This window comes from Odocoileus virginianus, chromosome 23 (genome assembly GCF_023699985.2).
Source record: "Odocoileus virginianus isolate 20LAN1187 ecotype Illinois chromosome 23, Ovbor_1.2, whole genome shotgun sequence".
Classification (NCBI taxonomy): domain Eukaryota; kingdom Metazoa; phylum Chordata; class Mammalia; order Artiodactyla; family Cervidae; genus Odocoileus; species Odocoileus virginianus.
Window position 1 is genome coordinate 43,157,405 of NC_069696.1, and position 25,768 is coordinate 43,183,172.

Below are 25,768 nucleotides of genomic sequence, written 5' to 3' on the forward strand. Positions count from 1 at the left end.
AGTGGACTTGTTACTGAAAAACAAAAAGAAATACTGAGCATGTCATAGGGTAAGAGCTGGGGAGAAAGGTAAAGCAGTGAAGAGGGATCAGGGTTCTCAGGGTGTTATGATTTTAAATAGGGTGGTCAGGGAAAACTTCATCAAGGGGTAACATCTGGGTGAGACTTGCAGGTGATGAGGAAATTAGCTATGTGGCTATTTGGAGGATGAGAGTGGTTTAGGCAGAGGGAATAGTGTGTGCAAAGGCCCTGAGGCATGTCTGCTATGTTCAAGGAACAACAGTCACGTGTGACTGAGTTCAGCAGGCCTGGGGAGGAAGTGGAGGAAGATGTCTGAGGGATACAGGTGGGGAGCCTGGATGCAATTTTGAGGATTTTGGCTTTTCCTGTGGATCAGATGGGGAGCCAGTGGAGGATTCTGAACAGACGTGGTCCCGTTGTGGAAATCAGCAGCATTTACCGTGTGCCAGGGACTGCAGAGACCTCCCTGGTGGGTGTCAGCTTGCTGAGTCACTGCAACTACATTCTAAGTGAAGTATTACCATATTCTCTGTTTTATAAAAAAGGAAATGGAGGCTTAGAAAAGGGTGGGAGGCTGACCTCCATCAGAAGCAGTCTTTACCAGTCTACCTGACTCCAGAGCCCCGCCTTCACCAGGGCCATCAACACTGATCTGTGTACACAGCAGGTGCTTAATAAAAGGAGTCAGCGGATTGGTTACAGAGCACTGCCCTGAGCACAGTCAGCCCCTTGGGCACAGAGTAGGGAGGCCAGCATCCACTTACTCAGCTCTGCGATGCTGCCGACGCGGGTGGCCAGCAAGGATTGCTCGATGGTCCTCAGCTCGGACTGGCTAAACATGGGCAGCTCTCCCGGCTTGCTGGTCCGCTGCGGGTCCCGGTGAAGGTTCAGACTGTCTGGAAGACAGAGCACTCCTGCAGGTGGTGGGAACAGAGGGTGAAAGGAAAACAGATTGTTATTTTTCTGCTACCCAAAGGAGGGGTACAAAACCCCTCAAACCCCACGCACAGCCTCAAACCACACCAGAGTTGGTACTGCAAAGGAAATATGGGAGCCAAGGCTCTGCATCCTCTAGGAAATGATGTCTAGGTCTTTCCAAAGGTCTCCTGATGATTTAACAAACATTCATCTGCATGCGCACATGCCCAAAGGATACAGAAGAAAATCATTTCCTCAGAGCTGGCAGGCACCCCACCTGCACAGAAACGCCACTTGAGAACTCAGTGGTCCCGGTCCCACCAGCCTTCCTGAGGCAACTGCCACCCCAAGCGCCCTGGAGGACATCTCTCCTGGCAGTCCTCTGAGGGCTTGCTTTACTTCCCCAGCAAATTCCACTCTGGGTGGTTGGGCTGTTATCTGTCAGACAAAGCTCTGACTTTCTCCATAGAGCTGTATTTCAGGAGCTAAAAAGCCCCCACGGGCTTTTGTAACTTGTATGGTGAATACCCATGAGAGATCCCTGGAATCCAATTATTTTCATCCCGTCCTTTCCATTCCATGAACATTTAGTGAGAACCTGAGAACTTACTTCGATTGACTATTCAGAACTAGTCACTGTTCCTGTCATCGCCACAACCTCCATAGGCAGAGTGTGCTTTCTTGCTCCTTGACTTTGGGTTTCACGAACTTTGGCCAAAGGTATGTTAAGAGATATGATGGAACCAAACGTCTGAAAAGCACCTGTGCAGTTGAACTTGCTCTTTTGCATTTTTGCATTATCATGAGAAAAACACACCCTGCTTAGCCTGCTGGTGTAAGGAAGGTGAGAGACCCATAGAGCCGATCCAGTACAATCTGTAGCTTGGAGCTGCCCCACAAAAGCAAGTCTTAATTTAATATGCCATTGAGATACCCAGGGTTGTTCGTTACTCAGTATTATCATGGTGATGACTAGCAGATACACCTACTGTATGTCAATCACGGAGGAGACAGTGAATGAGGCAGGCATATGCTGTGCTGCATTAGGGACTGAGGATATGCTGATGGACAGGATACACCTACTCCCGTTCTCAATGCGCTCACAGTCTAAGTGAAGCAGATGGACTATTACACACATAACCACAAAGCCATACAATACATGCTCTACGGTAGGAGAAGATGAGAAGATTATCAGGACCTGAACAAAAGTAGTTGTCAATAAGTAGGCAGCATTTACTGAGTACCTACAGTAGTCCCAAATCTGCCAGGCATTTTGGAGATGTAAAAGAAGCCGAAGATGTATTCAAGAATAAACTCACTGGGGAAACAAGACTGCCAATGACAAAACGGCTGGAGTCCAGTGAAGCAGTATCAGCACACAGGTGCTGAATTATTTAAGCCAACTGTCAGGGCGAGGGGACAGACAGAAGGCAAAGGTCAAAATTCAAGCCCACTGCTCACCCTGTTTGAACCACAGAAGCCCAGCAAACAAAGGCTCCTCCTTTGAAGACACACCTCTCCTGCCCCCTGCTGCATAATCAGTGGCTCCAGCCACACTGCCCTAGTCACTGGTCTTGAATATTTTACTTTCATACCTAATGAAAGGCTGACACAGTGGAGAAGGCAACCAGAACAGATTTTTTTGAGTAATAAATAAATGGATACACAGTGCAAATGACCATTAGAGTTTAATGTTCATATAATCAGGAAACTGGTCAAATGAATTTCTGAGATTGTTTTCTAACTATTGTTTTTCAAAAACCTTGGACTCAATAAGAATATACTTTACATCACAACCCAGTATACACAGCTTTCCCAGGTGGCTCCGTGGTAAAGAATCTGCCTGCCAAGCAGGAGACGTGGGTTCAATCCCTGGGTCAGGAAGACCCCCTGGAGAAGGAAATGGCAACCCACTCCAGTATTCTTGCTTGAAAATCCCATGAACAGAGGAGCTTGGTGGGCTACAGTCCACGGGGTCACAAAAGGGTCAGATACAACTCAGCGACTACACCACCACCACCAACACTACTACACACGCTTTTCATGTTTTCCATTAAAAAAAGTTGTGGAAAATAATATTGATCCTTACTATGTACGAGGCATGCTCCATTTTTCCCCTCTTCACTTCGTTTCTATCTTACCAATAAAAAATGCTGAGTGTCGCACCAAAAGTGATTTCATGGCCCACTAGTGGGTCGTGACTGGCAGTGTGAAAAACTCTGTGAGCCAGGCTGGTTCACACCTTGGCATTAACTGGACAATACAGATTGATGATTTACTGGATACTACTTGGCACTGGGCTGGGCTCCACATAGGCTGCAGAGAAGGTTGAGAGGTGATCCCCGCACTTCATGGACCCTCAGCTTTTCAGGAAAGGCAAAATTTCTTCACAGAAATGCTCATCATGTAAAGCCGGCCTCCTGCCGGTCCTTTTCCCTTAATACCTGAGTCATCCCCCGATCACCCCAGGCAGGGACGCCCTGAGTCATCCTTGCTTCCTCCTCTTCGCTCACCTGCCCAGACATTTGGTCAGAGGTCAAGTCAAGTAGCCGTTGCCATGGCAATGAATGCTGGGCCAACCCTTCATCTGATGCCTCTGAAGTTCCTGACTCTAATTCAGAGATTTACCACTCTTAAAAGTGCACATGGCAAATGACAGCAGGTGACCACGACCCAGGGGGACAAGTGGCCCAAGGTTCAGGGGATGGGGCCCTCTGCTGGGGGAGGGGGTAGCAGCCAGGGGACTTCACAGTAAAGTAGACCAGGGAGTGAGCCGGAACTGTCAGGGAGGATGACGTTCTCTAATGAACAATACAAAAGGCTCTGACATGTACTCACAGGTTTGCTTTCTTGGTAACTGCATTATACACAGCAAGTTCTTATCCCAGGCTGGCATCTGAAACATTGCTTCACACATGGGTTGAGGCACAAGCAAATGTGCCTCAAATGTGACTCCAGACTTGGAATCTGGAACCCAGAGCGCCAGTCTTGGCTCTACCACTTCCTACCCATGTGTAACTTTGGGGAGGTCAGAGAACCTCTCTGGGCCTCAGTTTCCTCTTCTGTGAAATGGGGTGATAAGAATAGCCTCACCCCCCTCATGGCACTGCTGAGGGTAGCGGATGAAATGAGACTGTGTGTGCTAAACTACTTTGCACGTGCTGAGCAATAGTGCATGCTTGACATATGTTAACTGAGATGAAAATCGGTCAAAGTGTATAAACGCAGCTTTGAACTGCTTTATGCTTCATCGTGAGAATAAATAATTTCCCTCAGAATTATTCATCCTTCTTTTAGAGGGTTATGAAATTTAAATGTGAAAATATAATTATTCAAAGAAGCTTTGAAAGCTAGAGTACTAGGATTTGAGAAATCTATAATTGATCTATTATGCAAAGATTATATACCAGGGTTTTCCTTTTTTTTTTTCTTTTGTTTTGATGACTCTATACGGCGTACACACATAAACTAGAGTCATTTTTTTTGTGTATAAAAATCAACCAGGTCATAAAGAAGGTCCCGGCTGCATATTTTAGTGTCAGACACAGGCTTGAGGGTTTTGGAGTACTCATTAATTTCTGGTGTTGGAGCCAAGGACAGCCACAGCGTGGTGACTGACCCAAGTTTCAAAACAGGGGAGACCTAAGGTTCAAACAGGACTTTGGACCTAGAGGAATATGGTCACCTTGGAGAGCAGGTGACCACCGGGGAGCGTCTATGATGCTGAAGGCGTCACCGTCTTACTGAAATCTATCACGGTGGGGTAGGTTATATATTTGTCTAAGGAGAAATCCATTCACATTTTCAAAGGGATTGGCAAGTACTAGAAGATGATGAACCAGTGCCTTTGAATGTCCACGTTTCCAGCTATAACCAACCTGGGACTGACTAACCAGGGGAGGCCAGAGGCCAGAGGCAGGCTTCCGTCCTGCCCCGGTCCCCTGGGCAACCTGGACAAAGCGCTTCCCAGACTTTCAGTCGGCTTCCGTGTCTGCAAAGAGGGCTTAAAGTATCCATGTCATCAGTTTATTGTGTTGCTTAAAGAAAAGAAATATTTAAGGCCTCCAACCGATAGCAAGTGTCTACTAGATGGCCTCTTCCCACAATGTGCTGCTTTGTTTATCTAATGTCTGGATTCAAATAGTCTTGCAGATCATCCTTCCACAATCCTGTGTGACTGGAGACAGACAACTTTTTGGTCAGGTCATTTAGGATAGAAAATATGAGAACCACTCCTCTGGGTGGGCCCCTGGACCAACCACATCTGGCATTCTGTCTCCGTTGGGGGTGATCCGGGCCAGTTCTGCCTCCCTGAATGCCTTCCTATAGGATGGTTCCTTGGCAAACACAACACCCTGCCATCCTTTCCCTCCACACAGCTCTTCTCTGTGTCTCCATTCTATCAGTGGATCAGGATGCTATTTACCCACCAAGAGAAAACCAAATACAACAACCGTCAGCACTCATTCATTCTCCCCTTGATGTGATGATGGTGACGGGAGACAAGGGGGCTACATAACCCATCCTGGGCTCAGGTTTGGGTTCTGCCTTGTCTGTCTCTGGCCGTGAGAAGGAGACAGACTGTCCTGTGTCCTGCCTGCCAAGCTAAGCCTCGTTTTCTGCTAGGTTGTCCCCAGAATTTAAAGTGGAGGGCCCTGGCACCAGTCCCAGCTTTAAGAAATGGGAAGGAAGCAGCTGGGGCGCAGCACTCCAGCCCTCAAACTGGCCCTGGACAGACCTGGCTGGGTTCAGATTCCTGCCTCACCGTCTCCCAGCTGTGAGGCCTGGGGCTTGCAACTGGGCTCCTCTGAGCCTCTGCTTCTCCCTCTGAAACTTGTTTGATGCCATCTACCTCCTACTGTGCTTGGGAGGCCGTAATGGGATAATCTACATGGACAGCCTGTCACAGAGAAGGGGGTCGATAAATGTTTGTTAATAATCCAAGTGAAGTTCTTTGAAGGGAAAGATTTAGGAATTCAATAACACGCTGCTAGAGGGCTTTCTTCTACTGTTTAATTTATTAAGAAATAAGGTAGGAAGTTATCAGATTTTTAAAAATGTTTGCACAATCGGCTTGGAAACTCCTTTTTATTTTAAGAAATTTGGCAGCGGGAAACAAGGTCAGGACTGCCTTGGTGAGCACATACATCTGTGAGAGGCGTGCCATATTCCAGTTAGGATACATCCAGACCACAGTTCATTTTTCCCCCATCATGAATTACAGTCAATGGGAAAAGCTCTTAGGAAGTCTGAAGCTAAACCATCAGAAGAAATAAGAGATAGAAAACACAAAGATGGAGAATTTTCAGAAATGAGTTCAATAACATGCTGGTCCTTGGCAGCTGAAGTGCCCAGGGAGAATAAGCACGCCGGCCTTAAAACATGAAAATGTCTGTAGAACTACCATATGACCCTGCAATCCCACTACTGGACATACACCCTGAAAGTGTTAGTCACTCAGTCGTGTCCCACTCTTTGCCACCTCATGGACTGTAGCCCACAAGGTTCCTCTCTCCATGGGATTTTTCCAGGCATGAATGCTGGAGTGGGTTGCCATTTCCTTCTCCAGGGGATCTTCCCGACCCAGGGCTCAAACTCACATCTCCTGTGTTGCAGGCAGATTCTTTACCCACTAAGCCATTGAAAACCATAATTCAAAAGGACACATGTACCTCAGTGTTCATTGTAGCACTATTTACAATAGTCAGACATAGAAACAACCTCAATAACCAAAAACAGATGAATGGATAAAAAAGATGTGGTACATATATATATTGGAATATAACTCAGCCATTAAAAGGAATGAAATTGAGTCATCTGCAGAAATGTGGATGGACCTAGGGTTTGTCATACAAAGTGAAATAAGTCAGAAAGAGAAAAACAAATGTCGTATATTAAAGCATAGAAACATGGTACAGAAGAATCTATTTGCAGGGCAGGAATAGAGACATAGACGTAGAGATGGACATGTGGACACAGCGTGGGGAAGGGGAGGCTAGGGTAAACTGAGAGGTTAGAATTTTACTGTTCATAAAATATGTAACAACTAGTGGGAATCTGCTATATAACACAGAGAGCTCCGCTCAGTGCTCTGTGAAGACCTAGATGGGTGGGATGGGGGTGGGCAGGAGGCAAGTGTAAGAGAGAGGGGATATATGTACACATAGAGCTGATTCACGTCATTGTACAGCAGAAATTAACACAACATTGTAAAGCAATTATACTCCAATAAGAAACAAAATAAAAATAAATAAAATAAAAAACAAACTAAAAGAATAGGAAGGTATCTGTGGATCATTCATTCATTCACCAACACTAAGCACCACAAAGCCAACAGGACACGTTTCTGTTCTCAAAGGCTCCTGGTCGGCAAGGGGGACAGACCCCTCCACCAACTGAATCATGACGGGAGAAACAGCAGAGCAGAGGCGTGCATGAGGTCCTCATGGATCACAGTGGGTGAGCCAAGTTGGCCTGGAAGTGCCAGGGCAACTTCCCAGGGGAGCTTAGGAGACCTGGGGGAGCAGACATCTTATGGCAAAGTTGAAAGAGTGTGGATTTTGGAGCCTGAATGAATGCTCAGGTTGAATTGCACCAGTGCTACTTCGCAGCAACAGCACCTAAGGATGCTATTTAGCTTTCCTGTACCTCCGTTTCCTTGTGAATAATATGGGAATGGTCACTGTATAAAATGCTCCTGAGGCCACTGGAAGATCAAATGAGTTAATGCATGTAAATCTTGGACCCTACACATAGCTCAACAAAGGTGATGATGATGATGAAGATAAAGTTGGTGATTAGAGAAGGACATTCCAAGGAAGAGCAAAGGCCCAAAGGTATGTGCTCTGCCCACAAGAGTGACTGGAACAGAGGGTACATGATGGGCACAGAGGGTGCAGAAGTTGGGGGAAGGAGCTGGACCAGGTAGTAGGGGCAGACCATGGAGGGCATTGGGCCAAAAAAGGTTTGTTCTTAAAAACTAAACTTTTACCTTCCAGCTAGCCTGTTTCTCTCTCTTTCCTTTTCTCAGCCAAAATTCTAGGAAGAGTGTCAATACCCACTATGCCCACTTCTTCCTCTCCCTTATTATCTCTATACCTACTACCTACCTTTTGATGGATGCCCAGCAAATTCATGTTCATCCTTCAAGGCCCAACTCAGATGTCACTTCTGAGACCCCAAGATTAAAGAAGTTTCTATTCTTAAGAAGCTCTCAGCCCACAGAGGAAGATCTGTGAGCTGTGGAAATGTCCAGATTTAGGAGATAATCTGGCTCCTGGGACCATGGACTGTGGCCATTTGGAAATTCTCTGAAAAGCATCTGTCTTCTTTGTTCCCCTACACAGCAGTGACACGTGTGGGCACAGTGTCATGTGGTGGTAATAACCCAGCAAGGTAATAACCCCACTGGGTAATAACCCAGTCCTGCGTGCAACAGACAGGGAACTTGTGTCTTAGAGTGTTTTGAGCTAAAAACTAGTCTTTGACATTTCAGTTAACACATGGCAACAGACCAGAGTAAAATAATGAGGAGGCAGCTTTGTGGACAAGGGAGGCTTTCCTGCTCTACATCAAGGTGGCCATTCTGCTTCCTCTTGAATACTTATAATTCAAATGCATTCATCAATCACTCATTTATCCATCCATCCATCCAAACTTCCACTTTTATTATGGATCATCCTTTAATTAATTAAAGGGTAATTAATTAATTATTTTTTGAGCATCTACTATCCAATACATTGTGTATTGGACGTATCCAATACAACCAATACAATGGGGATACAGAAGGAAACAATACAGAGTAATTGCTCTCTTGGAGCTTAACTTGCATTGATCTATTTACTTATCCACCCACCTAACCTCCCTCTCTCTCATCCATCTATCCATTTCTCCATCCCTCCATTCCTCTATCCCACATAATGTGCCAGACTGAGGCTCTAACGAAAAGACACAGATCCTCTCCTTAAGAAATTCATAATCTAGCGGGATAAGTACACATGCTTATGAGTGTACTTATGTCCAGGAGCTGTAAGAGAAGCTCGTACATGCTCCACTAATGGCACAAATAGAAATGGGACATTCTACCTGAGTGGCGTTGACAGGAAAGGATTCACAGATGAATTGTCCTAGGATCAGTACCAAAAGATGAGGTGAGGTTTCCTAGGTGAATGGCATGGGTTGTGGGGAAGACAAAGGTGTAGGAAAGGGCAAAACAGAGGGAGCAGCAAAAACCAAAGCACAGAAGCAAGAAAACTGATGTGTTGAAGGGACTGTAATATGCTCTTTTTATACATTATTGGGTCTGCTGTGCAAATATTTTGTTCAAGATTGTTGCATCTATGTTCACAAGAGATATGCATCTGTAGTTTTCTTGTCTGGTTTTGGTATTTAGAGTAATGCTAGACTCACCGAATGCACAGAATGAGTTAGGAAGGATTCCTTTTACTTTCGTTTTCTGAAAGGGGTTGTTTTGTTGTGGTCAGTCGCTCAGTGGTACCTGACTTTGCCATCTCATGGACGACAACCCACCAGGCTCCTCCACCCATGGAACTTTCCAGGCAAGAGCGCTAGAGTGGGTTGCCATTTCCTCCTCCAGGGGATCTTCCTGACCCAGGGATTGAACCCAAGCCTTCCACTCTGCAGGTGGATGGGGGCTCTTTACCACTGGGCCACCAGGGAAGCCCAAAGTGGTTGTAGAGAACTGGTAAAATTGCTTCCTTAAATGTTTGGTAGAATTCACTTCCTGGGCCTGATGCTTTCTGTTTTTAAAGGTTATCAGTTGTTGATTCAATTTCTTTAATAGATATAGGCCTATTCAGATTGTCTATTGTTTTTTTTTGGCTGTGCTGCATGGCTTGTGGGATCTGAGTTCCCTGACCAGAGACTGAACCCAAATCCTTGGCAGCGAGAAAATGTTAACTACTGGACCACCAGGGAATTCCCCAGATTGTTGATTTCTTCTTGTTGTCAGTCTTGGGAGATTAAGTCTCTCAAGGAATTGGTACATTTCACCTAAGTTATCAAATTCGTGAGCACCAAGTTTTTCACAGTATTTCTTTACATTTTTTTTTAATGTCCATGGGATTTATAGTGATATTTCCTTCTTCATTTCAGTCATTTCTCTTTTTGTTCTTAGTTAGCCTGGCTAGCGACTCATCAATTTTATCGATCTTTTCAAAGAACCAGCTTTGGTTTCATTGATTTTCTCTATTGATTTCCTGTTTTTAATTGATTTCTGCTTTAATTCTTACTATTTATTTTTGTTTGCTTTTGATTTAATTTGCTCTTCTCTTTTTAGTTTTCTAATGCAAAAGCTTCAGTTCTTGATTTTACATCTTTCTTTTTTTATAATTTTTTTTTAATTGGAGGATAATTGCTTTATAATATTGGGTTGTTTTCTGCCATATATCTCTTTTTTTAATACATGAATTTACTGCTATAAATGTCCCTGTAAGCACTGCTTTTTCTGCATCCCATAAATTTTTATGTTGTGTTTTCACTTATTATTAGTTAAACGTATTTTTAAAACTTCTCTTGAGATTTTTTTCCTTTGGCCCAAGTGATATTCAGAAGTGTGTTGCTTAACCTCCAAGTGTTTGGAATTTTCCAGCTATCTTTCTCTTATTGACGTCTAGTTTAATCCTGTTGAGGTCTGAGAACAGACATTGTATAATTTCTATTCTTTTGAAGTTGTTAAGGTGTGTTTCATGCCTCAGAATGTGGTCTATCTTGGTGAATGTTCCATGTGAGCTTGAGAAGGATTCTGTTGATGTTGAATGAAGCAGTCTATAGATGTCCATTATGTCCAATTGATTGAAGGTGCTGAGTTCAACTCTGTCCTTACTGATTTTCTACCTGTTGGATCTGTCATATCTGACAGAGGAATGTTAGTCTCCAACAATCAAAGTGGATTTATCTATTTCTCCTTTCAGTCCTATCAGTTTTTGCCTTTTCTTATTACAAGGTATGTTGAAGTTATTTCAAGCTGCTTCATTCCCAGATTAATTTAAATTCTGAATCATTAAGTATCTGAATATGGTTCAGTTAGTGCAGGTGATCACATTAGAAAAAGAAGGAAGGAACTGATAGACAGCAGGAATGATAAGCCAGTATATATCCATTTAAGAGAGCTCCGGGATTTATTTTGAATATACAGCATGTGCCCTGAAACAAATTTACCTGTGCCTGTCTCTGTTACCAACTCTTCTGTTCTACTCTTTCTCACTGAGATTTCCTTAAAAAACACAAGTTAAATTAATGAATGAGGCCTGGGTAGAGCTCTTGATGGAAAAGAAAGATTAGTATGTTTTAAAGAAAGGTGTTAATGATACATTAGCACCCCACTGAGAATTTCTCCCTATTAGAGAAAGAACAGGGGCTGGAAAATGGATTTCACAGCAGCTGTCAGAACATTTTTATGCCAAGGACAAATATACACAGGTTTGTCTTCCCCAGGATGTCTAGGAACCATTTCCAGGTAATTGCGAGGGTACCTTCTATAGTAGAAGTCTGTGCATTTGGCAGAATTCCAACTGGAAATCTCTTTCCAGTGGAACTTCTGCAGAGTAAGAGCATGAAGATCATTTATATTCATAACAAAGGCCTCCAAGGCCTGTGAGATCCTGAATCACCCAAGAAAGATTAAATCATGTTCAACCGAGCTTTAGTGTTAAGTATATTTAATTGTATTCTAACTCTTCAAAGACTGATTATCTTTAATTAAATAGCCTGGTGACTACAGACTTATCACTTATTTGATATGATATAGTGAGGAACTATTCACTAGGATATTTAATAAGTTGAAATACCCTATGGCTGACCACACAGAATGATAGAGGGGTGTGTGTGTGTGTGTGTGTGTGTGTGTGTGTGTGTGTGTACAGGCATGGAAGAGATTAGGCCAACATTTGGAGAGCTGGCTAAATGGTGCTGTTAACATAGTGTAGATGTTAATGGCACATAAAAGCATAAATCTGCCATTTGCAGCCACGCATGTGTACGGTGATATAAATAACTAATAGGGCTTTCACAATCCATTGAAAATACAAAGATTACTAAATTGGCTTTTAAAAACATTAGAATCCCATTAGGCCAGAAACTCAGCAGCTGATTACAGAGCAAAATCAACCTCAAGAGGACTCTAAATTCTCATTTGTTGTTGCTGTTAAAAGGTACTGCACTTTCGACAAGGCCATGGGCCCCTGGGGAAGAAAGCTCACAGTCCTTGCTGGCGAAAAAGGGCCCTATCCAGATTTGCATCTGGTTACGGGTGCTTCCGGGGAGACTCTTCCTCCTAGCACCTGTTCTGGGAGTTCCATCAAGAAATATTAATATATGATATAGCCCAGATATAACTCAATGTTTCTCAACTTTAAAAAAACGTATGGCTCCCTCCCTATAAGAAGACTTTTGGGACATTTTCTTCCCTCCCCACCTCCCCCTCCACTATATTCACCACGTTCTTTAGAACTGTCTGCTCAGTTGGTGATTTTAAATGTTTTGTACTGCCTAGAGCAGTCTTAAGCTCATGGCTACTGGTCTCCACTCTGGCAACCTTCAGAGGCTCCCATTGCCTAGAGGATAAGATGGGAACTTCTTCACTTTTGTGATCTTTACCTAACCTAGCTGTCCAATCAAATTTCAAACCACTCCCCAAGTGACAGAGGGACTCACTCTCCCTGATATGACGCCGCCCCACCCCCCGCCCCTCTGATTCCACAGCTCCTCCCACCCAGAACGCCCCTCGCTCGGCTTTCACAGGGAGCGAGTTTCCCTTTCTTCAAGAAGGGCACAAGGTAAATGCCACTTCCTTCAGCAGCTGCCCCAGCTCTCCTCCAGGGGCTGGGACCCCTCCTCTCTCCACAGCAGGGTGATGTGTGGAACTTCCACATCCTTTCAGGACTGTGGCAAGAGACTCCTGATGCTGATGAGAAACAATAGTTCAGATTTTATATGGCGCTTGCTCTGAGCCAGCCACTATTCTAAGCGCTTTGCGTGTATTAACTATTGTAATCCTTACAGCAGCTCTCCACAGTTGGTATTATTATTGTTATAGTTTACAGGTGACAAGACTGAGGTGTGCGCACGCACGCGCGCGCACACACACACACACACTCTCTCTCTCTCTCCCCCTCTGTGTGTGTATATATACATGTATGTACATACACACATTCAGTTGTCCATCCTTCCATTTATTGTGTGCGTGCATATGTGTGTGTGTGTGTCTAATTGAGTGCCTTCTCGTACAAGGATATGTGTCACAGAGAAAAATGACACAAATGCTCGGGAGGAGTTCTCTTGACAGATGTGACTATCCATTTTGAAAACTCGTGTTTTGTTTTATTACTTAGAACCATGAGTCATGAAACCATTTTAAAGTGGTGAAGCCTTTCACACCACTAAATCCAGTGCCCCAAGTCAGCACACATGTTTTCTGAGTGCCTACTATGTGCCGGGCTCTGGGCATGAGATGGTGAAGCCATAGTTGCTCATTAGGAGAGTTTACTGCTCAACTCTTTAGAGATGAGAAAACAAAGGTTTAACCAGAGAGGTTAAGTAACTCTCCTGAGGTCACACTAACTTGGTTTATTCCAATTTCTGAATCATGAAAAACAACTTCCAGTTCCAGAAATAAATTATCAATTAAAAAATTTTTGAATTGCAGCATAGCTGATTTACAATGTGCTAATTTCAGGTATAGAACAAAGTGATTCAATTATGTATACACACACACACATATATATTCTTTCTCAGATTCTTTTCTATTATAGGTTATTATGAGATAGTGAATATAGTTCCCTGTTTCCCTGTGTTATACAATAGTTCCTTGTTATTTATCTGTTTTATGTATGGTAGTGTATATCTGTTAATCCTAAACTTCTAATTTATCCCTTCCCCCGTTCCTCTTTGGTAATCATATATTTGCTTCTATGTCTGTAAATCTATTTCTTATTTCATAAGTAAGTTCATTTGTATCATTTTTTAGATTCCACATATAACTGATATCATATGATAGCTGTCTTTCTCTGTCTGATTTACTTCACTTAGCATAGTATTCTCCAGGTCCACCCATATTGCTGCAAATTGCATTATTTCATCCTTTTTTTATGATTGAGTAATAGTCCAAATGAATTACCAATTTTGAAAGAATCATCATATAATCCTATATCTGTAATACCAAGTGGTAGGCCACATCCTGGTCCCCAAAGATGTGCACTTTCTAATCCCTTGAACCTGTGAATAAGTTACCTGGCAAGGGTGGAAGGAATTAAGGTGGCAGAAAGAATTAAGGCTGCTAATCAGGTGATTTTAAGATTAGGAGACTGTCTTGGATTATCTGGGTGGGCCCAGTGTAATCACAAGGGTCCTTCAAATAGGGAAGAGAGAAGCATAAGAGCCCATGTCAGAGTGATTCAGCGGGAGAAAGACTGAACTGGCTATAGAAGGAAAGCGACCACGAGCTGAGGAGCGTGGGCAGCCCTAGAAGGTGGTAAAGGCAACGAAAGGGGCTTCCCCCAGAGCCTCCGGAAGGGAACACAGCACTGCTGACATCTTAGTTTTGGCTCAGGGAAACTCATTTTGGACTCTGACCTCCAAAACTGTAAGAGAATACATTTATGTTATTTCAGGCCACCCAGTCTGTGGTAATTTGTTACAGCAGACATAGGAGACCTATGCTTCCTATCAGGAGTTACAGAAGTCTTCAGGGTGCTGGGGACCTGATGGAGCAATTCTGAAATGAACATCAGCTGTCTTTCTAGAAGTCCAGACATGTAATTTCACTTTAAAACTCAGTACTATCTATTCTCAGTCTGGACACCTTCTCAGCCTTTGCCTTTTTCTCCTCCGGGTAAATTTCAGTGGTTAATGCAGAAATAGAGATACCAAAGAATGCCATTTTTCATAACTTTCTTCCTCAGTTCTTCCAGACACTTCTCTCTCTACTTTTAGATCATTGTCTCTGACATTTTATTTTCAGAAGTGCTCTTGATGTTCATTCCTTGGAGACCACTGAAGAAGTGACCTTGAGGGCTGGTGTTTCTGGCCCCATGCCCCCCACCTTCCTTTCATTTTTCAGTTTCTGTTTGGAGACTGTCTTCTGCACTGGGGATGTGCTTATGATTCAAGGTCCTCCTAATGCAGAGGGAAGGGAAAGGGGCTCACAGAGCTGGGCCAGACTCTGTTCTGGTGTGAGAAGGAGGAATCACTTCTGCCTACTGGAATCAGAGAGATGATGTGGGACTGAGCCACTTCCAGGAGAAGGAAGGATGCATCCACCACCTCAAGAAAGGGAGATGGGCGGCAAATGGCTCCTCTGAGGACTCAGAATAAGAGCATCAGTTTTCCTGACACTGAAAAGCTGTCCCTTTCTGGGAATGTAAGTGATTGTGAGAAACGCCTCGCCATCCAGCTTTCAATAAAATATTCGCTGAAAATCTTCTTAGTGCCAGGTTTTGTGCAGGGGGTATAGATGATGAAGATGATGATGATGACAGTAAAGATGGTGATGTTGAGAGTGATAGTGACGGTGATGCTGCTGCTGATGTACGAGGCACTGTTCTAAGTACTTCTCAAATATACTCACATGTTTTGTATCTTCAGGTGGTGCATATGAAATATTTGCTGAATTAATGAATAAAGAATGACTTGGTCCCTTCTACCCTAAGCTCACAGCCAAGGGGTAGGGAGTAACGGAACTGAATGAAGGGAAGATGGGGGAAGGGAAATAGAAAGCACAATTGTGATAGGAAAAGACAGAGTTGTGGTTAGGCACGTGGGCTCCAGAGTCAGGCAGCCAGGGTTTAGACTCAGCTCTGTTTCCTATGAACTCGCTAGCCAAATGGATGAAACTCTCTGTGCCTCAGTTTCTTCATTTGTAAAGGGGGAGTGATCAGAAGAGCATTTACCCCATAGGGTTGTTTTGTGTGCACCCATACCTGAACAGTACCTGGCATGCCGCGCAGTAACTGTGTTTCTTGGTATTACAAGGTGCTCAGGAGAATTCCTCTAAGCCACTTGAAGGCAGGTTTGGTTGCTTCAGGTTCCCAGTTTGGCTTCTCTCCTAGACCAGTTCTCAGCATCTAATTCAGAGTCTGCCCTGCAAAGACATTCCGGCCAATAAAACCCCCACACCTGATCTCCTATTTTGCATCTTTCTCTCTCTCTCTCCAGCCGAGGAAGACTTCAACCAACAGATGACATCTGAGCTGAGTCTTTAGGAATTTTAAATTTTAAAAAGAGAGGAAGTTAATAAAAAAAAAAGAAGAAGGAGGAGCGGATCTAGCTGGAGGGGGAAAGTGCGGAGAGAGGGGACTCCTGGGGAATGGCAGGGCAGCAGGCAGAGCCGAGGGATAAGGAGGTGGCAGGAGGCGGAACTACAGGACGAAAACCCTTGACCAGCAAATTCACATTTTACAGGCTCAGTAGGAGCCACTAAAATTTCCAAAGCTTTATAAACCCATAATTGTTATAGAGGGCGGTGTTTTCCCTGGGGGTAGCATTATTACCAGCTCAAATGGCAGTTGCAGTGGTAATAATGATGTTAATAGTCACAGCAGCGATCATAGGAGTAAGAGTGAAGTAGCGTCATTGTGAACACTCAGAGCACCGTCACCATCATCTTTCTCACAGTTCCGTGCTTTTTTGGCTGAGCTGGGTAATCGTTGCTGCTCTGGACTTTTCTCTAGTTGCAGTGAGTGGGGGCTGCTCTCTAGTTGCAGTGCGTGGGCTTCCACTGTGGCGGCTTCTTTTGTTGTGGAGCATGGGCTCTAGGGTGCACAGGCTTCTGTAGCTGTGGCTGTTAGGCTCCAGAACACAGACTTAGTTGTGGTACGTGGGCTTAGTTGGTCTGAGGCAGGTGGGATCTTTCCAGACCAGGGATCGAACACGTGTCTCCTGCATTATCAGGTGGATTCCTCACCACTGAGCTACCAGGGAAGCTGCTTATAGTTACTTGTGTTTAGTACTTAGCATGTGCCATTCTAAATCCTTTTGGGTCTTATCATACTTAATCCTCACAGTAACCATTTGCGGCAGTGACCATTATCATCCCCATTTACAGATGACAAACCAGAGGCAGGATAGAGCTATCTGACCTGGGCAAAGCTGCAATTGGAACCCAGAGACCCAGGACCCGGATGCTTGTTAAAGACTGCATAAGGCACAGTGAGGAGCTGCCCTGCCAGGCTGACCCCATCGGAACTGATACCTCAACGGGCACTGGTACCTTTGGCAGTCCCAGCTGAGGACAGGAAGGCCCTCCCTAAAGTTCAGGCAGCACTCGGGGAGGGGAGCCCCTTGGAGGGGATTGTGGGGTGCTGGCTGAGCCTTGGAGGTGGTCCTTGAGGGGGGCAGCCAGTCCCGAGCTCTGATGGCCCTCTGGCCCCAGTCAGAGATGGCGTTCTGGATGGCTGTGCCCCGCTCCAGCCACACACAGGCCAGGGCCTAGGATCAGTACACAGGGGCAGCCAGGAGCCCCCTCTGCAGGCCCCCATCCCCTGGGGGCGCCTCGCCTGGCCATCTCCCCCGGGGCGTGGGGGTTGGGCTGTGACTCGGAGCCCCTCTGCGGCCTGCCTCAGGCCCGGTCTACCTGCAGAGTGCGTGGACAGAGGACCACTCGCACCACAGAGTGGCTGGGCCCGTGCGGTGGGCCTGGCTCTGCCCCGCCCTATGCCTAGGCCGGATGCCCGCCAACTGGTCCCGCAGGAGGCAGCAGAGAAGGTGAACTGTAATCACCCCAAGTGCAGTTTGGCCCTGCTGCCTGCAAAACATGCCACACCCCCTTCTGCTCCCCCTTCCTAGTCACCAAGGAGAGGGGGTGGGGTCCCAAGGACGGCTGAAGGTGCAGGCGGCCTCACCCACAAACAGCCCTGGAAGGGGACCCTCAGGCAGCTGGGGGTCCCGGCTGGCCCCTGCCTTCCCCTGGGTCCTGAGAAGTGACCGAAAGCCTGCACTCTATCTCTGCATCTCTCTGACTCTGTCAGTGACAGCTCCCCTGTGGTCCCCACGGTCCCCTGCCAGGAGATGAAGCTTGAAAGGCCTATTTTGCAGGCTCTCGGGGGACTGCGATGCCATCTTTCTGTGCCTTGATTAAGAATGATTCTGGGGCCCTTTTAGGGAGAGGCTGAGCTCTCCTAACTGCAGGATACAGGAAAGGAGGCTCACTGCAGAGCCAGGCCCTCAGCAGGGAAGGGAGGCGCTGCCTGGGGACGGCTGCTCCAGCCTGAGGGAGGCGGCAGGGGGATGAGGGAGGCCTTTGGGGAGTAACTTGTTCTGGAGCATCAGGGAGAGGCCCAGGCTTTGAAGGCTTGCAGGAGAAGAGCACTGAAGAGCGCAGAAGGCAGATATGCCTAGGATACCTTGATGACCTCCTGGGTCCTGACTCCAGTGAAGCCGAGTCTCATAGCTGGGGCCGTTCGGCTCCCTGACCGTACCTGGCCCTGGCCAGGGAAGCTCTTGGACTTCAGACAGCTGGCTGAGGGCTCTGTCAGCTTTTTGTCAGCTCCTCACCCCTGACTGCCCCAGACTCCTCACCAGTGACGCAGTTCCACACCCTCTAGGCTTGTCCTGACCTTTCTTTCCCAGCCCGCTTATTGTGGGAGGGTGGAGGTCTTGGTGGGACTCATTCTGTGGGCCAGGAATCCCACGCTGCCAAGTGACCCCCTTGGATCTCACAGTGCTCCTCAGATATCCTTTGCTTCCAACCAAGACCCAGGATTCAACGTTCAAGTGTGTCTACCACAGTCTGTGTGCTTGGAGCTAAACAGAGCTAGGCTCATACCTGTCCTCTTTCTTACTGGCTCTGTGGCTTCGGACAAGTGACTTGACCCCTCTGATCCTCTGTTCCTACATTTGTAAAGTGTGGATAATAATATCTCCCTTTGCAGGCTTGTTGTGAGGTTTAAGAAGGTAACACAGAGCTCTGGTTTGCTAGGGCTGTCATAACAAAATATCACAAACTCAGTGGCTTAAACAAAGGCATTCATTATGTCACAGTTCTAGAGGCTGGACATCTGAGATCAAAGTGCTGGTAGGACCGGTCTCTTCTAAGGGCTGGGACAGAGAATCTGTTCCACGCCTCTCCCCTCCACCCTGGGGCTTCACTGGCGTTCCTGGACGTGAAGAAGCATCGCCCTCATCTGGGCTTTCACCTTCATGTGCTGTTCTCTCCTTGTGCATCTGTGTCTCTGTCTACATTTCCCTTTTTTTAATAAGGCCATCAGTCATATTGGATTAAGGGTCCATCCTACTTCAGCATGACCTCATCTTAACTACCCACATCTGCAATGAACTTATTTCTAGAAAAAGTCACACGCTCAAGTGCTGGGGGATGAGACTTTTGTGAGGACACAATTCAAACCATAACACATAGGGGAGGATGCCAAGCACAGGACAGATTCTCCAAAAAAAAAAAAAAAAAAAAAAATGCCAGACCCTTTGGCTTCCCCATGAAAGGGGAGCTGGCTTCAGAAGCTGAGAGAAGGTTCTAGCACTCTGAGGGTGCTTTACTAATGGAGGCAGGCTCTGCTTACTGCTGCCGGCAAGTCCCATCAGAGGGCCGCCTTCATGCTCCAGCCAGACTTTCCCACCGGGGCGTCCTGCCCCAGAGAGGACCTCCCTGCCCCACACCCAGGGCGTCTTCTGCATGGTGGCTCCTGCCACCACTCTCCATCTTTCCTGTCCACCCCTCCCTGCAGGGACCCTGAGTTGGGAGGCCCCATGAACCACCTCAGTCCCCAGGTGACTCCTCTGGGCTAGACTTGGCCTTTACCTTATATTTTCTCTCATGGAAGAGATTTCTTTTCTCTGCGGCTTGGCCCTGGGGAAGCTTAGCTCACCTCTCCAGCCCCAGGCGCTACTGTGCCTCCTGTTTGTGTAATGTCATTCTGATCCTCACAGCAGCCCTGGGAAAACAATGCCGTCTAAACACAGGCTGGGTGTTTAGCACTCATTAGCACAAAGCTCCTTCCCTGCCCTCTGTTCCTGCATGGCAGCTGCCCGTTGGGTTACCTCTGGGAAGGCAAGTGGCTGCCCAAGGGCAGAAAGCTAATAAGTAAGCAGAGAAGTCAGCACAGGCTCTTCCCCGCGGCGATCCCTGCGTGTGCTGGCTTGAACTGCGACACAGCTTTCTTTGGTTGTGTTGAGTGTGGTTGGTTGGCCTCCTCTGGGAGGTCTGGGGGAGTCCCAGGGGTGTGGGGTGGGAGGAGTACCTGCAATGGAGGGAGGATGAAGTGAGGAGAGGGGAGGCAGGGGCAGTCCGAGGGCCCGGGGCACAGGACACCAAAGTGCCCCTGATGTTACGAGCATGCTGGGGTGAGGGTGGGAAATCGTCCAGCTTTGGAGCTGGGAAAAGCCAAGTGCGCACCCTTTCTCTGTCGCTCTGAGGAGCACCCTGGACAAGGCCTTCCAGGGACTCTGGTCCTCCGCATCCCTGGGAGCCTGGCTTTAATCTCTCTCCTCCAGAGGTATTTCTGCCCTGACCCAGCCAACCCAAGGGCAGGCTCCCCTTCCCTGGATGCCCACCACCTTGTTATCTGTGTCACTCTTTGCTCATTGCTCAACTAAATACTCAATTGATGGTAGTCAAATACTGTTGGTTTGTTTTTTAAACCTATCCTTTCCCTCTAATAAACCAAGTGATCCCTGAGGGTCCTTCTAGCAATGACTGTGGTTTTGTGACTGCAAAAAAGTAGCTTGGGTCTTTGTCAATCAACAGGTTTCCTCAAAGACCAACTTCACTGGAATGAAGTGAAGGGGGTAATTTTTTTTTGTTGTTTTAATTTTTGCTGAAATATTTGCTGGTGCCAGAAGAATTTATGCTGACTTACTCCTTAAGCAAGCTCCAATACTTTGGCCACCTGATGTGAAGAACTGACTCATTGGAAAAGACCCTGATGCTGGGAAAGATTGAAGGCGGCAGGAGAAGGGGATGACAGAGGATGAGATGGTTGGATGGCATCACCGACTCAATGGACATGAGTTCGAGTAAACTCCAGGAGTTGGTGATGGACAGGGAGGCCTGGCGTGCTGCAGTCCATGGGGCTGCAAAGAGTCGGAGACGACTGAGTGACTGAACGGAACTGAACTGGTCTTCCCTGGTGGTCCAGTGGCTAAGAATCCACCTGCCAATGCAGGAGGACACAGGTTCATTCCCTGGTCTGGGAAGAGTCCACATGCCACAGAGCAACTAAGCCTGTGCGCCACAACTACTGGGCCTGTGCTCGGCCATAAGAGAAGCCCATACACTGCAACTAGACGGTAGCCCTGCTCGCCATAACTAGAGAAAATCTGTGCACAGCAACGAAGACCAGAGCAGCCACAAATACATAAATACATCTTTTTAAAAAGTACCTACTACTTAGAGTTGCGGTGAAAGTTAAGATCGTCCATGTGACATGCTCAGAACAGTGGCTGGCACGTGATGTTCTATGAACATCAATGACTATTTGCTTATTCAAAGTCCTTTGGGAGCCTAAGGAGGATGTGGTTAGCTTAGTTCTGGGCTAGGCTGGCTATAGAAGTTCTCAGTGGAGGATATACCTAAGTTGGACCTTGCAGGATACATAGGAGTTTGCTAGATAAAATTCATGTGTGTGTGTGTATGTGTGTGTGTTGGAGCACAGGTTATCCAATTTTTCCTATAAAAGGCCAGACAGTAAATGTTTTCAGCTTTATGGGTCATATAATCTCTGTGGTAACTACTCAATTCTGCTGTTGAATAAGAGTGGCTGTGCTCCAATAAAATTTGATTTACAAAAATAGGCCCTTAGGCATAGTTTGCCAATCCCTGAATTAGAGGACTAAGGGGACACAAACACAGATTTATGGCAAAACTAGACCCGGCCAGGCCCACTGAGATTAATGGTGTTTTTTGCAGAATTGATCCTCAGGCATGGCTCTTTCCCACAGCTGAGTCGTAAACATTTGTTTTAAAATTCTTAAAACCAACTAGAGGGGAAATTAATGCTCAGATAAACATCCCTGTGCTGTGTGTGTATGTTTGAGAGAGAGAGAGCTGCATCCCGGGCCATGCCAAGGAATACATCCCAATGTCTTTCCTTCGTGATATCATTCCTGGCAACCAAGGAGTTTCAAAATGGTAGCTTTGGATGGCATGACAGCCACTTCTTCCAGAAGTCCTCAATACATGACCCCTCGAGGAGGGGTGCTTCATGGGAAGGGTGGGCTCAGGGGTTAACGTACATGTCTGCCTACGTCAGGGCCACTCACTGTGACCCCTGACCCGCATTGGGTAGAATTTTCAAATGACATCCAGGGAGCCCGGATGGGATTTACAAATGTGTTGTACCAAAGAAAAATCAAAGGCTTTGGCATCAGATTCAAATTCTAGCCCTGCCATGTACTAGCTCAGTAACCCAGGGCTCCCCTATAAAGCTCAGTTTCTTACCTGTAAAATGAGTTTTTATGAGCATTTAATGAGGTAATGGACACCAAGTAACAATGTCAAACACATTACTGAAAATCCAAGAGCCCCAGTGATTTTCATGCTCTTAGGTATACACCTTCCAACCAGTTATTTTCATGCCCCAGCCTTGGGTATCTTCCCTGCACTGCTCAAGTATTCTGTTATTAGGAACGTGGAATCAGAAAAACCCCTGCCACCTCAGCAAGCTTCAGAGAAATATTTAACAGAATAAAATAGATTCATAAAGTCATTTCTTCAGATTAACCATAGAGACAATATATTTTCTTTCATGTTCCAGCCTTGGAAACATTGCTTTCCAGAGGAAGTTATGTTGTATGTCAAGAGAGTATTGAAAAAAAGGAAGAAGGACAAGAAAACAATGATCTCATTTCTTGCCCAACAGGTGTAATCCCTCTTGAGCTGGTAGACTAGCTGATTTATTTGCAAGGTTGGGTTATTCATTTCTCAAGTTTAAGCATTCTGCTATTTTCACTGTTCCAGCCTCTAGTGTACAAAAACAGATACAGAAACACAGACAGACAAACGCAGAGTCCCCAGAAGAGCTTTCTTGTCAAGAAGCAAGTGGCAGGGAGCCAGAAGAAAGAGGCATTAATGGAAGAGCATTCACGTGAACCAAACATCCCATTACTCTCATCTCGGGAACGGAACCTGTGCCCTTGTTACCCACAACCCAGACACCCCTGGACAGGGCGGGAGCAAGGGAGGGCTGCAGTCTTGAGGTGCAGGTGGGGTTTCTGTTCTCAGCCTTAAATGACAGTCTTCACTGGTTATACTTTTCCCCACTGGTTATATTTTTAAAGATTTTTTTTTTTAACGTGGACCATTTTTAAAAGGTCTTTATTGAATTTGTTACAATACTGCTTCTGTCTTATATTTTTGTTTTTTGGCTCCCGGGGCATGTGATAACTTAGCTCCCCAACCAGGGATTGAACCCACGCCCCCTGATTGGAAGGTGAAGTTGTAACCACTGGACTCCAGGGAAGTCTTTCCCCATCAATTTTTAAAATATCTTGCCATATGACCCAGCAATCCCTCTCCTGGGCATACACACTAAGGAAACTAGATCTGAAAGAGACATGCACCCCAATGACAGCACTGTTTATAATAGCCAGGACATGGAAGCAACCTAGATGCCCATCAGCAGATGAATGGATAAGAAAGCTGTGGTACATATACACAATGGAATATTACTCAGCTATTAAAAAGAATACATTTGAATCAGTTCTGATGAGGTGGATGAAACTGGAGCCTATTATACAGAGTGAAGTCAGCCAGAAAGAAAAACATCAATGCAGTATACTAACGCATATATATGGAATTTAGAAAGATGGTAACGATAACCCTGTATGCGAGACAGTAAAAGAGACACAGATGTATTGAACAGTCTTTTGGACTCTGTGGAGAGGGCGAGGGCTGGATGATATGGGAGAATGGCATTGAAACATGTAAATTATTATATGTGAAATGAATCGCCAGTCCAGGTTTGATGCATGAGACAGGGTGCTCGGGGCTGGTGCACTGGGATGACCCAGAGGGATGACCCAGAGGTGGGAGGGGGGTTCAGGATGGGGAACACATGTACACCCATGGCGGATTCATGTCAATGTATGGCAAAACCAATACAATGTTGTAAAGTAAAATAATGAATAAATTAATTAAAAAATATCTTGGAAACCAGTATAACAGAGAGGAAAGAGGAAATGGATTTGAAATCAGAGGAGTCTGACCTATTTTGCCACATAGGCATTCTGTAACCTCTGATTAGTTATTTGCCCCTACGATCCTCAGTTTATTTCTCTCCAAAATGGATATAATCTGATCTACCAGTCCATAACTCTTATCCACATTAACAGAAAGAACACGTATGAAGGTCTTTTTGTAAACACCAGAGCATGCCTCCAGCAGCCTTCTCCATCTTAGTGGATGCCTACTGGACATCTTCCCACGATGTCAAATGGCATCTCACACATAATACATACCACACTGACCATTGATCAATGCTCATCCCCCAGCCTGCTCCTCCAGCATCTTCCCCATCTCAGGAAATAACCACTCCATCCTTTGATGCTCAGGACAAAAGCTTGGGAGTCAGCCTTGACTCCTTCATTCTCTTACACGCCACATTGAGTCCCTTAGCAAATCCTGTGACCTCCTTCAGAATAAGCTCAGAATCCAACTGCTTCTTCTCAATATCCCTACTGCTACCTCCAGTCCCGCCATCTCGTCTCTGAGGGGTTATCGCTTGACATCAGGGAGTGGTTTCCCTGTCTCAAAACAGCAGCCAGAGTGATTCGGACAGAAAAAGTCAGACCATGTCCCTCCTCCACTCAAAATCCTTCAATGGCTTCCATCTCCCTGGGGGAAAGGCTGAATTCTTATAATCCCTTTGGGAATGGGGGTCCATTCACCTCTGGGGCTCAGCTGCCACTTTCCTGACCGGCCCTTGCCCTGTGACGTGGACTCATCACGGCCTCTCCCCAGACATCCCAGGGCTCTCTCCCTCCCCTCCATCAGGTGTGTGTGCAAATGTCACCTTCTCAGAGGCTCGGGAACTCCCTGTCTGAAGTTGCAGCTTCTATCTTCCATCCTTAGCCCACTCTATTTTTCACCACTGAGCCTTTCAATCTGACATACTATCCACCTGACAACTTATATGTTCACGGGCAGCTCTGCAAAGGCATGGAGGGCTACCTTGTGTTTCCGTCACCATCCCCAGATCCTAAAATAACGTATGGCACAGAGTAAAGACTCAGTGGACACCCACGAAAGGACTTAGAGTTGTTTATTAAAGAGGTAGAGGCACCCTTGATATGCCTGGTTTGTACTGGATTATAAGCAAACAACCTGGACCGTCTCACCAATGCCACCTCCTCCATATCAGGAAAGAGCTTCAGGCAGGCATTTCGGAATCAGAGCAACCAAGTTCATCCTGCTTCTAGCTGATGCCGGTCAGGCAACTGCCAGAGGCTGCTGAGGAAGGGGAGGAGGCTGCAGGACGGAGGCTGGGAGCCTGGCACCTGGCAGGGTGCCCGGGAATGGGTGGGGAGTGCCTGTAATGCCAGAGGGTCTGACCACCCACAGGTCCCGGGAAGAGCAGAGAAACCACAGGTGGGAGCCATCCTCTCTGACATGCCTGACACATGAAAGGGGATTAAAGTCAGCATCAAAGTGAGCTCTGGTGGGGCCAGGAAGAGGAGGAGATCTCCTACAACAGACCCTCAGCCTGGAGGGGAAGATAAGGGGGCAGATAGTAGGCGTGCAAGTCCTATTTACTGGAAGGAAGGCAGTCAATGACTGTGAAGTCACTTCCTAAGTGCTGGACCCAGGCCCCTCTTCCTCTTTCTTCCTGAGTCATTGCCTCATCACAGTCATTGGCCCCTATCCC

At 46.2% G+C, this 25,768-nt stretch overlaps 1 protein-coding gene across 5 annotated transcripts in view; it reads right to left on the minus strand.

Annotated features, from left to right (window-relative positions):
• The window catches only part of ABTB3 (ankyrin repeat and BTB domain containing 3), a 473,097-nt gene that overhangs the window by 128,118 nt on the left and 319,211 nt on the right, over positions 1–25,768 (minus strand). For all 5 annotated transcript variants that reach the window (XM_070453999.1, XM_070454000.1, XM_070453997.1 and 2 more), the window contains one exon: positions 785–934. In XM_070453999.1, the coding sequence (XP_070310100.1) occupies positions 785–860 (76 nt within the window). In that variant the 5' untranslated portion in view covers positions 861–934. The remainder of the gene's footprint in view (positions 1–784; positions 935–25,768) is intronic.